The sequence below is a fragment of the Mobula birostris genome, chromosome 17, assembly GCF_030028105.1.
Source record: "Mobula birostris isolate sMobBir1 chromosome 17, sMobBir1.hap1, whole genome shotgun sequence".
In the NCBI taxonomy this organism is placed as follows: Eukaryota; Metazoa; Chordata; class Chondrichthyes; order Myliobatiformes; family Myliobatidae; genus Mobula; species Mobula birostris.
Genome location: NC_092386.1, coordinates 68,970,941 through 68,985,065, shown reverse-complemented (window position 1 = coordinate 68,985,065; position 14,125 = coordinate 68,970,941). Strand labels below are relative to the sequence as shown.

Sequence of the window (14,125 nt, the reverse complement as noted above, 5' to 3'; positions counted from 1 at the left end):
AAACTGCCCTTTCGTGCTAGCCATTTCAGCCCTGAGAAAAAGCCTCTGACTATCCACACGATCAATGCCTTTCATCATCTTATACACCTCTATCAGGTCACCTCTCATCCTCTATCGCTCCAAGGAGAAAAGGCAGAGTTCACTCAACCTGTTTGCATAAGATATGCTCCCCAATCCAGGCAACATTCTTGTAAATCTTCTCTGAATCCTTTCTATAGTTTCCACATCCTTCCTGTAGTGAGGCGACCAGAACTGAGCACAGTACTCCAAGTGGGGTCTGACCAGGGTCCCATATGGCTGTATCATTACCTCTCAGCTGCTAAATTCAATCCCATGGTTGGTGAACGCCAATGCACCGTACGCCTTCTTAACCACACAGTCAACCTGTGCAGCAGCCTTGAGTGTCCTATGGACTCAGACCCCAAGATCCCTCTGATCCTCCACACTGCCAAGATTCTTACCATTAATACTATATTCTACCATCATATTTGACCTACCAAAATGAACCACCTCACACTTATGTGGGTTGTATTCCACCTGCCACTTCTCAGCCCAGTTTTGCATCCGATCAATGTCCCGCTGTAACTTCTGACAGCCCTCCACACTATCCACAACACCCCCAACCTTTGTGTCATCAGCAAACTTACTAACCCATCCCTCCACTTCCTCATCCAGGTCATTTATAAAAATCGTGAAAAGAAGGGGTCCCAGAACAGATCCCTGAGGCACACCGCTAGTCACAGACCTTCATGCAGAATATGACCCGTCTACAACCACTCTTTGCCTTCTGTGTGCAAGCCATTTCTGGATCCACAAAGCAAGGTCCCCTTGGATCCCATGCCTCCTTACTTTCTCAATAAGCCTTGCATGGGGTACCTTATCAAATGCCTTACTGAAATCCATATACACTACATCTATTGCTGTACCTTCATCAATGTGTTTAATCACATCCTCAAAAAATTCAGTCAGGCTCGTAAGGCACGACCTGCCATTGACAAAGCCATACCGACAGTTCCTAATCATATTATGCTTCTCCAAATGTTCATAAATCCTGCCTCTCAGGATCGTCTCCATCAACTTACCAACCACTGAAGTAAGACTCACTGGTCTATAGTTTCCTGAGCTATTTCTACTCTCTTTCTTGAATAAGGAAACAACATCTGCAACCCTCCAATCCTTTGGAACCTCTCCCATCCCCATTGATGATGCAAAGATCATTGCCAGAGCCTCAGCATCTCATCCTGTCCCAGTGACTTATCCAACTTGATGCTTTCCAAAAGTTCCAGCACATCCTCTTTCTAAATATCTACATGCTCAAGCTTTTCATTCTGCTGTAAGTCATTTCTACAATCACCTAGGTCCATTTCCATAGTGAATATTGAAGCAAAGTATTACATAGAACATAGAATAGTACAGCACAGTACAGGCCCTTCAGCCCACAATGTTGTGCCGACCCTCAAACCCTGCCTCCCATATAAGCCCCCACCTTAAATTCCTCCATAGACCTGTCTAGTAGTCTCTTAAACTTCACTAGTGTATCTGCCTCCACCACTGACTCAGGCAGTGCATTCCACGCACCAACCACTCTCTGAGTAAAAAACCTTCCTCTAATATCCCCCTTGAACTTCCCACCCCTTACCTTAACACCATGTCCTCTTGTATTGAGCAGTGGTGCCCTGGGGAAGAGGCGCTGGCTATCCACTCTATCTATTCCTCTTATTATCTTGTACACCTCTATCATACCTCCTCTCATCCTCCTCCTCTCTAAAGAGTAAAGCCCTAGCTCCCTTAATCTCTGATCATAATGCATACTTTCTAAACCAGGCAGCATCCTGGTAAATCTCCTCTGTACCCTTTCCAATGCTTCCACATCCTTCCTATAGTGAGGTGACCAGAACTGGACACAGTACTCCAAGTGTGGCCTAACCAGAGTTTTACAGAGCTGCATCATTACATCGCGACTCTTAAACTCTATCCCTCGACTTATGAAAGCTAATACCCCATAAGTTTTCTTAACTACCCTATCCATCTGTGAGGCAACTTTCAGGGATCTGTGGACATGTACCCCGAGATCCCTCTGCTCCTCCACACTACCAACTATCCTGCCATTTACTTTGTGCTCTGCCTTGGAGTTTGTCCTTCCAAAGTGTACCACCTTAGACTTCTCTGGGTTGAGCTCCATCTGCCACTTCTCAGCCCATTTCTGCATCCTATCAATGTTTCTCTGCAATCTTTAACAATCCTCTACACTATCTACAACACCACCAACCTTTGTGTTATCTGCAAACTTGCCAACCCACCCTTCTACCCCCACATCCAGGTTGTTAATAAAAATCACGAAAAGTAGTGGTCCCAGAACAGATCCTTGTGGGACACCACTAGTCACAATCCTCCAATCTGAATGTACTCCCTCCACCACCACCCTCTGCCTTCCACAGGCAAGCCAATTCTGAATCCACCTGGCCAAACTTCCCTGGATCCCATGCCTTCTAACTTTCTGAATAAGCCTACTGTGTGGACTTATTCATTAAGTACCTCTGCTATCTCCTCTGGTTCCATACATACCTTCCCACTGTCACACTTGATTGGTCCTATTCTCCCATGCCTTACCCTCTTGCTCTTCACACACTTGTAGAATGCCTTGGGGTTTTCCTTAATCCTGTTTACCAAGGCCTCCTTGTGGCCCTTTCTGGCTCTCCTAATTTCATTCTTGAGCTCCTTCCTGCTAGCCTTATAATCTTCTAGATTTCTATCATTACCTAGTTTTTTGACCTTTGGTAAGCTTTTCTTTTCTTCTACCTTTGTACACCACGGTTCCTGTACCCTATCATCCTTTCCCTGTTTCATTAGAACGTGCCTATGCAGAACGCCACACAAATATCCCCTGAACATTTGCCACAGTTCTGCAGTACAGTTCCCTGAGAACATCTGTTTCCAATTTATGCTTCCAAATTCCTGCCTGATAGCTTCATATTTCTGTTTTTACTGCACCATTCCAGAATCTGTCTCCCTATATGTTCCTCGGTGTTCCTGTTGCTATTGGATGGTGTATAAAGAACACCCAGTAGAGTTATTGACCCCTTCCTGTTTCTAACTTCCACCCACAGAGACTCAGTTGACAATCCCTCCATGACTTCTCCTTTTTTGCAGCCGTGACACTATCTCTGATCAACAGTGCCATGCCCCCACCCTCTTTTGTCTCCCTTCCTGTCCTTTCTGAAACATCTAAAGCCTGGCACTCTAAGTAGCCATTCCTGCCCGAGCCATCCAAGTCTCTAAGGGCCACAACATCATAGCTCCAAGTACTAATCCACGCTCTAAGCTCATCCGCTTTGTTTGTGATGCTTCTTGCATTTAAATAGACACATCTCAAACCATTGATCTGAGTGCATCCCTTCTCTATCACCTGCCTATCCTCCTTCTCACGCTGCCTACAAGCTTTCTCTATTTGTGAGTCAACCATCCCTTCCTCCATCTCTTCAGTTCGGTTCCCACCCCTCAGCAGTCCTAGTTTAAACTCTCCCCAATAGCCTTAGCAAACCTCCCTGCCAGGATATTAGCCCCCCCTCAGGTTTAAGTGCAACACGTCCTTTTTGTACAAGTCACGTCTGCCCCAAAAGAAGTCCCAGTGAACCAGAAATCTGAATCCCTGGCTCCTGCTCAGTCTATTCCTATACTCACTGTCGCGTGGCACAGGGAGCAATTCCGAGATTACTACCTTTGAGGTCCTGCTTCTCAGCTTCTTTTGTAACTGCCTAAAGTTTGTTTTCAGGACCTCCTCCCTTTTCCTACCTATGTCGTTGGTACCAATATGTACCACCACAATATCTGGCTGTTTACCTTCCCACTTCAGGATATCGTGGATGCGATCAGAAACATCCCAGACCCTGGCACCTGGGAAGCAAACTGCCATCTGTGTTTCTTTCCTGTGTCCACAGAATTGCCTGTCTGACCCCCTAACTATAGAGTCCCGTCACTGCTGCCATCGTCTTCCTTTCCCTACCCTTCTGAGCCACAGGGCCAGACTCTGTGCCAGAGGCGCAGCTACTGTTGCTTCCCCCAGGTAGGTCGTTCCCCCAACAGTACTCACACAGGAGTACTTATTGTTAAGGGGGACAGCCATTCAGATACTCTCTAGTATCTGACTCTCACCCTTTTTTCTCCTGTCTGCTTTTTGTTTGCTTTTTGATTCTGTACAGCAAGAGCTCAGGGAAACCGGCATCATATTCCCTGTATGTGTCCACATACTCAGTGATAATAAAGGATTCTGATTCTGTTACCCACTTATCTGTCTCTCGAGGCCCCAGTGTGGCTACTTGCCTATAGCTCCTCTCTCTCACCTCCTCACTTTTCCTGATCAGACAAAGGTCATTGAGCTGCAGATTCAATCATCTGCAGTCTCTTGTGTCTCCTTTGACTGTTCCTTGTATGTGATCCTTAAACATTGCTATCTAACAGCTTACTTTACAGCAGGGAACACTTGTTTGCATTAACGATTTTCTACGGGCAGCATCTACATAGCATGCCCACAATGTTCTGCAGAACAACAAAACAAAATAAGGTAATTAACAGCAAAACAAGCCCCTTTCCCAACCCTCCACCCACACGTACACACTGACAGATCTCCAACCCGGGACAGGCTGCTTCAGGTGCTCCAGTCCATGTCCTCGGATTCACAGACTTATAGACATCACGCCTCGAACTTTGGATTTCACCCCCGGACTCGCTAGTTGTGGGTTTGACATTCGGGTCTTGCCTTCTGAAACCACACAGACCTCCAACCCTGTAGACCTAGGCCAGCGGGCTCTTTTGGTCTTTGACCTCTAAGCTTCTACCTTTAGGATCCTTAATGGTTTTCTGCATCTGTTCATGACGTCTTTTTTCTATATTAGCAACAATGACCAGTTGGATATTCAATTTTTTTTTATTTATTCATTTACGGGATGTGGGCATCACCAGCTAAGCCAGCATTTATTGCCCATCCCTAGCTGCCCTTAAGGTGGTGAAGAGCTGCCTTCTTGAACACCCACAGTGCTGTTAGGGAGGGAATTCCATGATTTTGACCCAGCGACAATGAAGGAACGGCGATATGATTCTAAGTTGGGATGGTGAGTGACTTGGAGGGGGAACATACTTTTTGCTTTGTTAAAGTACTGTATCGAACATTTTTGAAAAAACTAGTGGAAGATTAATCTCAATATGAAAAAGGATAATTTATCTTTACCTTCCAACCCTTTTAGTAGATCAGTTTTTGCCCATTAACTGGGGCCTGTGTTCCTATTTTTTGGCATATTCTTCCCTCCTGAACTATATGTCATTGTACCCTTCCTTTTTCTTTGAAAAAAGCTGTCAACAGTGACTTATCCCCGTTGTTGTAAGATATTGCTTTAGCTCATCTGGTTTACTAGTTCACTTATTACTTTGAAAAGTTCTACAAAATTTTTTTTCCAGTGGCATTTCTTCAGCCCTTCCTGCCTAATTTCATTTGTTTTACTGCTTTCCTTGGTCCACTTCATTATTTACTCTACATTGCTCAATGCCTTAGTAAAGGTCTGCAAATGTAAGTTGAGATTTACGTGCAGTAGCTGGCACAACCAACTATTGCTGCAGTTAGCAGCTGCAACTTGAAACAGTATAAAACATTTCAGAGAAGTCAGTATAAGTTGCTTTCTTGAACTTTGAGATTTGCTTTATTTTATTTTTAACAGGAACTACATTGAACCTTCTCAAATTTCCAATTATAAACCCCACACCACATAGAATGTTTCAACGGTTACAGAGACTGAAAGCTGCTAAGTCACAGACTGAAGATGACCTTGATGAAGAGGAGTTGAAAAATCTTCAGCAACTGAAGAAACATGGCTACTTGATTGGTAACATTTTTTGTTATTCAGATATCTGAGGTAACAGGATTATGGGCTATTATTCATACATGTAAAGACTTATGAAGTATGACTTTACAATAGACTTACATAACCGGTAGTCATTTGATTATATCATTTGCTAATTGATTGCAAAATAGGACCATAGGCTTTAAGATCATTGGAATTTATTCTCTTTAAAACAGTACTATCCCCATGAATATGTGGTTTCCATGATGTGAATTTTAATGCATGTAAAACTTTTAATTGTGCATTTCAAAATTATCAGTAGTTTTCAAAAAGAAAACCCCTCTCCCTCCCCCCACCCACATGGCAATGTCCTTGCGTTCAAGTGATCTTTTTCTCCCTTCATGCTTTCACCAGATGGTGCTGGAGCAAGATTTGATCGCCACAGATTGTACATTTGAACTGTTAACTCAGTTTTTATGATGTGTTCTAGTTCTGGTCACACTTTTTTGTCACTACTTTTAAGAGATTTTTGAATCAGGGCAGTGTGTAAATAATGCACACTGAGCTGAACTGTACTGAAGCATGCTTTTTGATTTTGTGTTTTATATTCTGTTTTTGCTCATTTTTTTGTTACCGTTTGTGCAACTTTATTTTTGTGTGTGTGGGGAGGAGGGGGTTGATGTTTAATGTTTTTCTTTGAACAGGTTGGCTCCATGGTACTTCCTTGATTCATGACTGTCTGTGGGGAAGACAAATTTCAGGGTTGTAGAGTGCATAGATACTTTAATAATAAATGTACTTTGAATCTTTGAAATTTAACCAAAGCCATGCATGTTGCTGTTGTATTTCACTTTTGACGATATCTTAAAGCTACATTAAAGTTATGGAGTAAAGTTGTTTCACATGCTCTGACTTGGAACACGGTTAATTTTCTGCCATTGTGCTATCCAGACGAAGGAATTTTCAGTGAAAACCACTGGCAAAATTATGATTCTATTTGACAGCATGTCATAAATCAAAGTTTACCTTTAAGGTTGTATCAGTGCAAAATTGTTCCAATACATATGTGTAAATGAGTTTAACTTTGGACCATAAGACATTAGGCCATTTGACCCATTGAGTCTGCTTCATCGTCAGGGCTGATTTATTATCCCTCTCAACCGCATTCTCAGGTCTTCTTGCTGTAACCTTTGATACCCTTACTAATCGATATTATTAACCTGCACTTTAAATATACCCAATGAGTTCACCTCCACAACCGTCTATGGTATTAAATTCCACAGATTCACCAGCCTCTGGCTAAAGAAAGTCCTCCTGATCCGTGTTCTAAAAGGATGTCCTATCTGAGGCTGTGCTCTCTGGTCCAAGACTCCTTCACAGTAGGAAACATTCTCTCCATCTCTAGTCTATCTATGCCTTTCAATATTTGATCAGTTTCAGTGAGAACCCCCTCATCATGCTAAAGTCCAGGGAGTGCAGGCCCAGAGCCATAAAATGCTCCCCTTGTTAACCCTTTCATTCCCAGGATCACTCTCATGAATCTCTTCTGGACTCTCTCCGGTGTCAGCACATCCTTTATCTAAGCGCTCAAATCTGCTCACCATACTCCAAGTCCAGTCTGGTCAATGCACTATAAGGCCCAGCATTACATCCTTGCTTTTATATAGCAGTCCTCCCAAAATATATGCTAACATTGCATTTGCTTTCCTTAACTCAACCTGCAAGTTAACTTTTAGGGAATCCTGTATGAGAAGTTCCAAGTTCCCTTGACAATTGATTTTTGAAATCTCTCCCTGTTTAGAAAATAGCCCATGCCTTTATTCCTTTGACCAAAGTCATGACCATACACTTCCTTACACGATATTCCATCTGCCACTTCATTCTTCCAATCTGTCTGAGTTCTTCTGCAGGCTCCCTGCTTCCTCAACAATACCTGCCCCTCCACCTATCTTCATATTGCCCACAAACCTGGCCATAAAGCTATCAATTTCCAAATCATCGACACATAACATAAAAAGGAGCAGTCCCAACACTGACCCTGCAGAACAGCACTAGTCACCAGGAGCCAGCCAGAAAAAGCCTCTTTTATCCCTACTCTTTATCTCCCGCCAGTCATCCAATCTTCTATCCGTTCTAGTATCTTTCCTGTAATCCCATGGGCTGTCTCATCAGTGGTGGCTTGTCAAAGGCCTACTGAAAATCCAAGTACACAACATCCGCTGACTCTCCTTTGTCTATTCTGCCTGTATTTCCACAAAGAATTCCAACAGATGTATCAAGCAAGATTCCCCCTTAAGGAAACTATGCTGACCTTGGCCTATTTTATCATTTGCGTCCAAGTGCCCTGAAACTTCATCTTTAATAATGGACTTCAAAAATTTTACCAACCACTGAAGTCAAGCTAACTAGCCTATAATTTCCTGTCTTTTGCCTCCCTCCCTTCTTAAAGAGTAGATTGACATTTGTAATTTTCCAATCTTCCGGAACCATTCCAGAATTGAAAGATTAATACCAATGCCTCGACAATCTCTTTATCTAACTCTTGAAGATCCCTGGGAAATAGTCCATCTGGTCCAGGTGACTTATCTACCTTCAGATCTTTCAGCTTCCCAAGCACTTTCTCTTTAGTAAAAGTAACTACAGTCACTTCTGCCCCCAGACACACCTGAATCTCCAGGATACTGCTAGTGTATTCCACAGTGAAAACTGACATAACATACTTATTGAGTTCGTCCATTTCTTTGCCCCAATACTACCTCTCCAGCATCATTTTTTAGTGGGCCAACAGCCACTCTCATGTCCCTTCTGCTATTTATACATCTGAAAAATCTTCCTATATCCTCTTTTATATTATTGGCTAGTTTACCTTCATATTTCATCATTTTTCTCTTTATTGCTTTTTTAGTTGCTTTCTGTTGATTTTTAAAAGCTTCACAATCTTCTAGCTTCCTCTAATTTTTGCTATATTATATGCTCTCTCTCTTGCTTTTATGTTGTCTTTGACTTCCCTTTTCAGCCTTAGTTGCCTCATCCTCCCTTTAACATACTTCTTCTTTGGGACGAATCTATCTTGGCCTTCCAAATTGCTCCCAGAAACTCCAGTCATTATTCTGCCATCATCCCTGCTAGTGTCCCTTCCAATCAACTTTGGCCAGCTCCTTTCTCATGCCTCTGTAATTCCCTTTACTCCACTATCACTATAGTGCTACATTTCATTTTACCTTCTACCTCTCAAATTTCAGGGTGAATTCTATTATATTATGATCACTTTCTCTTACCTTAAGCTCCCTAATCAAATCTGGTTCATTATATAACACCTAATCTAGAATTGCCTTTTTCCTAGTGGTCTCACCCACAAGCAGCTCCAAAAAGCCAACTTATAGGCATTCTAAAAATTCCTTCTACTGGGATCAGCAGCAACCTGATTTTCCTAATTACCTGCATATTGAAATCCCCCATGATTATCGTAACATTCCCCTGTTTACATATGTTTTCTATCTCCCGTTGTAATTTGCACTCCATGCCCTGACTACTGTTCGAAGGCCTATATATAACTCGTATCAGGATTATTTTTACAATTGCAGTTTCTTTATCCACAAGTGTTCTACATCTTCAGATCCAATTTATGCTCTGTCTGAGGATTTAATTTCACTTTTTAATCCACAGAGCCTCCCCACACCCGCCCCCCCCCCGCCTACCTACCTGCCTGTCCTTTTGATACAGTGTGTATCTTTGGATGTTAAGTTCCCATTTGTGATCTCTTTCAGCCACGACTCAGTGATGCCTACAATATCATACCTGCCTATTTCTAATTGTGTTACAAGATCATCTACCTTATTCCATATTCTGTGTGCATTCAAATATAATACCTTCAGTCCTGCATTCGTCACCCTTTTCAAATTTGACTCCATGTTATTGGAATTCTTATCCCTTCCTAAATTTTTTCTTTTTATTTATTCTGGAGGCTTTTGTAATCTCTCTTCCACTCTTCTTCCTCACTTTCCCAAACTATTGAAAACATCCCCCTCCACCCAGACCATTTAGTTTAAAGACAAACTTTAACCCATTCCACTGACTGCAATTTTGCTCTACCAATGGTCTATCTTTCCTCACAGTTTCACTACATGTTGCATCTTATATACAAACTGCCCCATCCTCAGCCTATCACTCCAGTTCCCATCCACCTGCCAAATTAGTTTAACCCCTCCCCAACAGCTCTAGCAAACCTGGTCGAAGGGATATTGAGCACCTTCAACTTAAGATGTAACCCATCCTTTTTGTGCAGGTCATAGCTTCCCCAGATGAGATTCCATGGTCCAGAAATCTGAAAATCTTACACCTTGCACCAGTTCTTCAGCCGCACATTCATATCCCAAATCATCCTATTCTTACCTTCACTGGCACATGGCACAGGCAGCAATCCAAAGGTTAATAGCTTTGAGGTCCTGCTTTTCAGCTTTCTACCCAACTCTTTATATTTTCCCTGGCTGTCACCATTGTACTCCTCACTTCCCTTCTGAGCCACAGAGGCAGGCGCAATGTCAGAGATTGGATCACTGCAGCTCTGTCCGTTAGGTCGCTCCCAACCCCTCCCCCAACAGTGATCAAAGTGGTATAATTATTATTGAGGGAAATGGCCACAAGGCTATTCTGCACCATGTCTATTCCCTATTCCTTGACAGTCACCCAGCTACCTGCCTCCTGCAACGTAGCATCTACCTTCCTGTAGCTCCTGTCTATCTCCTCCTCATTCACCCGTACAAGCCGAAGATCATCCAACTGCAGCTCAGTTCCCTAACACAGGTTCTAAGAAGCCCATATCCTAAAATTCCCATATCTCACATGAAGAACACAACAGTGATGCTGGACTAATTCACATTGCACCAGCTGTACACCAAGAAGGAAAGAAACTTACCAGAAACTTAAGTAGAGCCTTCACTTCTTCTCACCTTGCTTAAACGAAACTCCATTCTGTTTGCCCTTGCCAATTCAATTGCCTAATAAATCTGCTGAAAAGTCCCAAATATGCCCCACTCACGGTCTTGCACTGGCTCACCAAAACAAGTGACTACTGGTGATGACTGAAGCCCACCCTACAGTGAAGTGTAGTTGAGGAATAGCTTATCCAGCATAATGGAGGGCTAATTGCCTCTAAAATGTAGAACTTTTATTGCTTAACAGAATTTGTTGGACTGATCCACATAACTTGAGATTTCTATTGCTCTGTGGAAAATGGGTGTTGATAAAGGTAAACAGGTTAGGGTGAGAAGAAATGGTCCTCAGATTAATGTGCAATTCAAATGGCAGCATACATTGTTTAGTAGTAGTAGATCACTTAGACAAATTTCTTCTATTCTAGATATTAGTATGAGCAGAACGATATCTTTAACATTTTACTCAATAATAACTGATTTGAAATGTTTAATTTCATTAGTATAAATTTTGATTTATTGGATTTTATAATAGGTGTTAATTGTTTTGCTATTTTTACCAAAGCAAATTTGCAAAATCTTCCTTGCTGTATTGCTGAAATATGTATTTTTCAAATGAAATCCTTCAGCCCATTTTTCCTATTGTAGAGACATAAAGAGATTCTGTCGATGCTCAAAATCATGAGCAACACACAAAATGCTGGAGGAACTCAGCAGGTCCGACATATTCTATGGAGGGAAATAAACAGTAAACTTTTTCAGGCTGAGTCCTGATAAAGTGTCTTGGCCCAAAGGTCGTCAGTTTTTTGCCCTTCATAGGTGCTGATTGACCTGCTGAGTTTCTCCCGCATATTGTGTGTGTTCAGTTGCTTTAATTTTTCATTTGCCTTTCCTATATGTTCCTTATCTGCTTTTTGTTTACATTCTGTGAGAGGAATTAACATTTTGTGTTGTGATTTCCCCTCCAATTTGTTCTACACAATTTGCATGTGCTATCTTCTAATTTTCAATTTGTCGTCTTCTGAGTTGCCTTTCGTTACTGCATTTAACTATTCACATCTTTATAATTCTTGGACTTTATAATGCATTGGTCTATGAGAGACAGATCACAATCTGACATCAGTGTACTATTCAGAAAGTTGTGCTCAGCCTAGTTAGCCTCCCTCTAGAAGAATGTTAATATTGTTACAGATTCTGCTTGATTTACTGTTCCCCATTAACTGTTTTTGTAATTAACTTGTTTCCTTGATATCAGGCAGAGTTGGTAGAACATTTCGTAATACTCAAGTGGGTGAGCAGCATAACAAAGGAATAATCGAATGGAATCCAGACGAACTTGCCCTGGGTCCAGAACCGGAACAGGTTATTCAAGAAAATGCCTCAAACTCACAAGACCTGATCGAATTCACATACAATGAACTAAAAGATGCTCGTTGGTTTTATGATACGCCTGGCATCATAAAACAGGACTGTGTAAGTAGAATGGCAAATTGAGGACTGATTTGCAAAAGCTCTGTCATTTTATATTCCTGTTACTGCCATTGATATGCAAAAGTGCTGAACCTTTTCTGCAAGACTCATTTAAAAAATGTAATGACTGGAGGTCTTGTCAATTATACTAATATAGAAAATAATTTGGATACTTAGTCCTAATATCAACCATGCTGTCTCTGGAGATGGACTACGGAGAAAGGTAAAGAATAACTTACATTCTGAGGAGCAATAACATCTTGGCTGGCTGTGGTAGTGGTTTGCAAATAAGTTAACTAAGCATCCTTTTGATTGAAAAGCTGTATGTCATGCGAAAGAGACAACAAAAATGACATTCAGAACTAAATGCAAGCCATCATCTTTACAGAACAAACTGAGATGTGAACAAGATAGCTATTCTTCATCAGAAGCAGCAACAGATAGTTTCGTTCACTGGAGGAAAAAGTTACTTATGCAGGCGAATAAACTCTCCTTGGGCTTCCAATCAGGTACAGATATCAATTATCATCAACGTTTTGATAACAAACTCCACCATCTTCATCAGAGATGATACCTGGGCATGTCTAGTGTGGTGGTATTTATACCACATAGTCCATCCCTCCTGATTGGTTAGTCCTCATCCCATCAGCTTTCCGCTCTCTCACCTTGTTTACAATCGAATTCCAGTTCTTACTTGGAAGGAGACCATCGTCTTTATCAAAATTCTTTTCCTCTAGTTTTATTTCAATGACTTCCTTTGTCAGGCAGTCCCAAAAACCATTGGCGTGTTTAAACAATAACCAACATCCAGCTGAACCCTGAGGACATAATGTTTAGTTCTGTCATGGTGTCCCTGTTCACAAGAGTTCCCATTAAGGACAGCTTGGTCCTCCTGTGGTCAGGGTTTGATAAGGGTACCATTGACCTTTTTGAACACACCCTTACATCAGCGTACTTTCTCTATAAGGGGAACTGCTATGAACAAATGGATGAAATGGCCATAGGATCACCCTTGTCGCCAGCTATTGCTAATTTCTACATGGATGACTTTGAGGAAAGGGCTCTGATTTCATTGCCTTTACGCCCCCCCCCACCCGCCATGCTTCTTCAGATATGTCGATGACATTTTCATAGTGCAGCCTCGTGGACTCCAGGCACTCCGAACAGTTCCACAACCATCTGAACAGTATACATCCAAACATTCAGTTTATGATGGAGATGGAGAAGAATGGTTGCCTCCTATTCCTGGACTTTCTAATATGACCGAAACCGGACGGTAGACTCGGACATGTTGTTATCAGAAACCCACTCACACGGACTTATACTTCAACGATAGCAGCCACCATCACGCCTCCCAATGTAGAGCAGTTCTTTCTACTTCGATTAACTGCAACAACTATTTTGGACTCGAAGAGTATCCCCAAGGAAATAAGATGATTATGCACTATGTTCCTACAGAATGGTTACAAGGTGTTGGAAATCAGTCGGGCCCTTAAAAGGGCCGACGGAAAAAGCAGGAAACCTAAGAACAAGGAAGAACCCATTGCTACTGCCTGTCTTCCATATATTTCCACAGTTTCTGGAAAGATCACCAGGACCCTGAAGAAATACTGGATTAATACCATCCACAAACCCGTAAGGAAGCTCAAATCACAGCTATGTGGGTCAAAGGTAACCCGGGACTCAGGTCAGCTGGTGTTTACAGGATTCCCTGTGACCGTGGAACAATGTATATCGGCCAGACAGGACGCACGGTGAAAACGCGCATCTAGAAGCCCAGGAGGTAAATCCATTTGGGTTACCTAGAGAAATTGGTGGCAGCAAAATGGCCATAGGATTGACTTCAATGACACAAAACTGCTGTGCGGCGCAGATGGTTTTTAGGACCACCTG

At 42.1% G+C, this 14,125-nt stretch overlaps 1 protein-coding gene across 1 annotated transcript in view; it reads left to right on the top strand.

Moving 5' to 3' along the window:
* noa1 (nitric oxide associated 1) overlaps positions 1 to 14,125 on the top strand; it is a 33,043-nt gene that overhangs the window by 6,573 nt on the left and 12,345 nt on the right. Inside the window, exons 2-3 of the mRNA XM_072281882.1 lie at positions 5,709 to 5,873; positions 12,018 to 12,235. Coding sequence (XP_072137983.1) covers positions 5,709 to 5,873; positions 12,018 to 12,235 — 383 coding nt within the window. The remainder of the gene's footprint in view (positions 1 to 5,708; positions 5,874 to 12,017; positions 12,236 to 14,125) is intronic.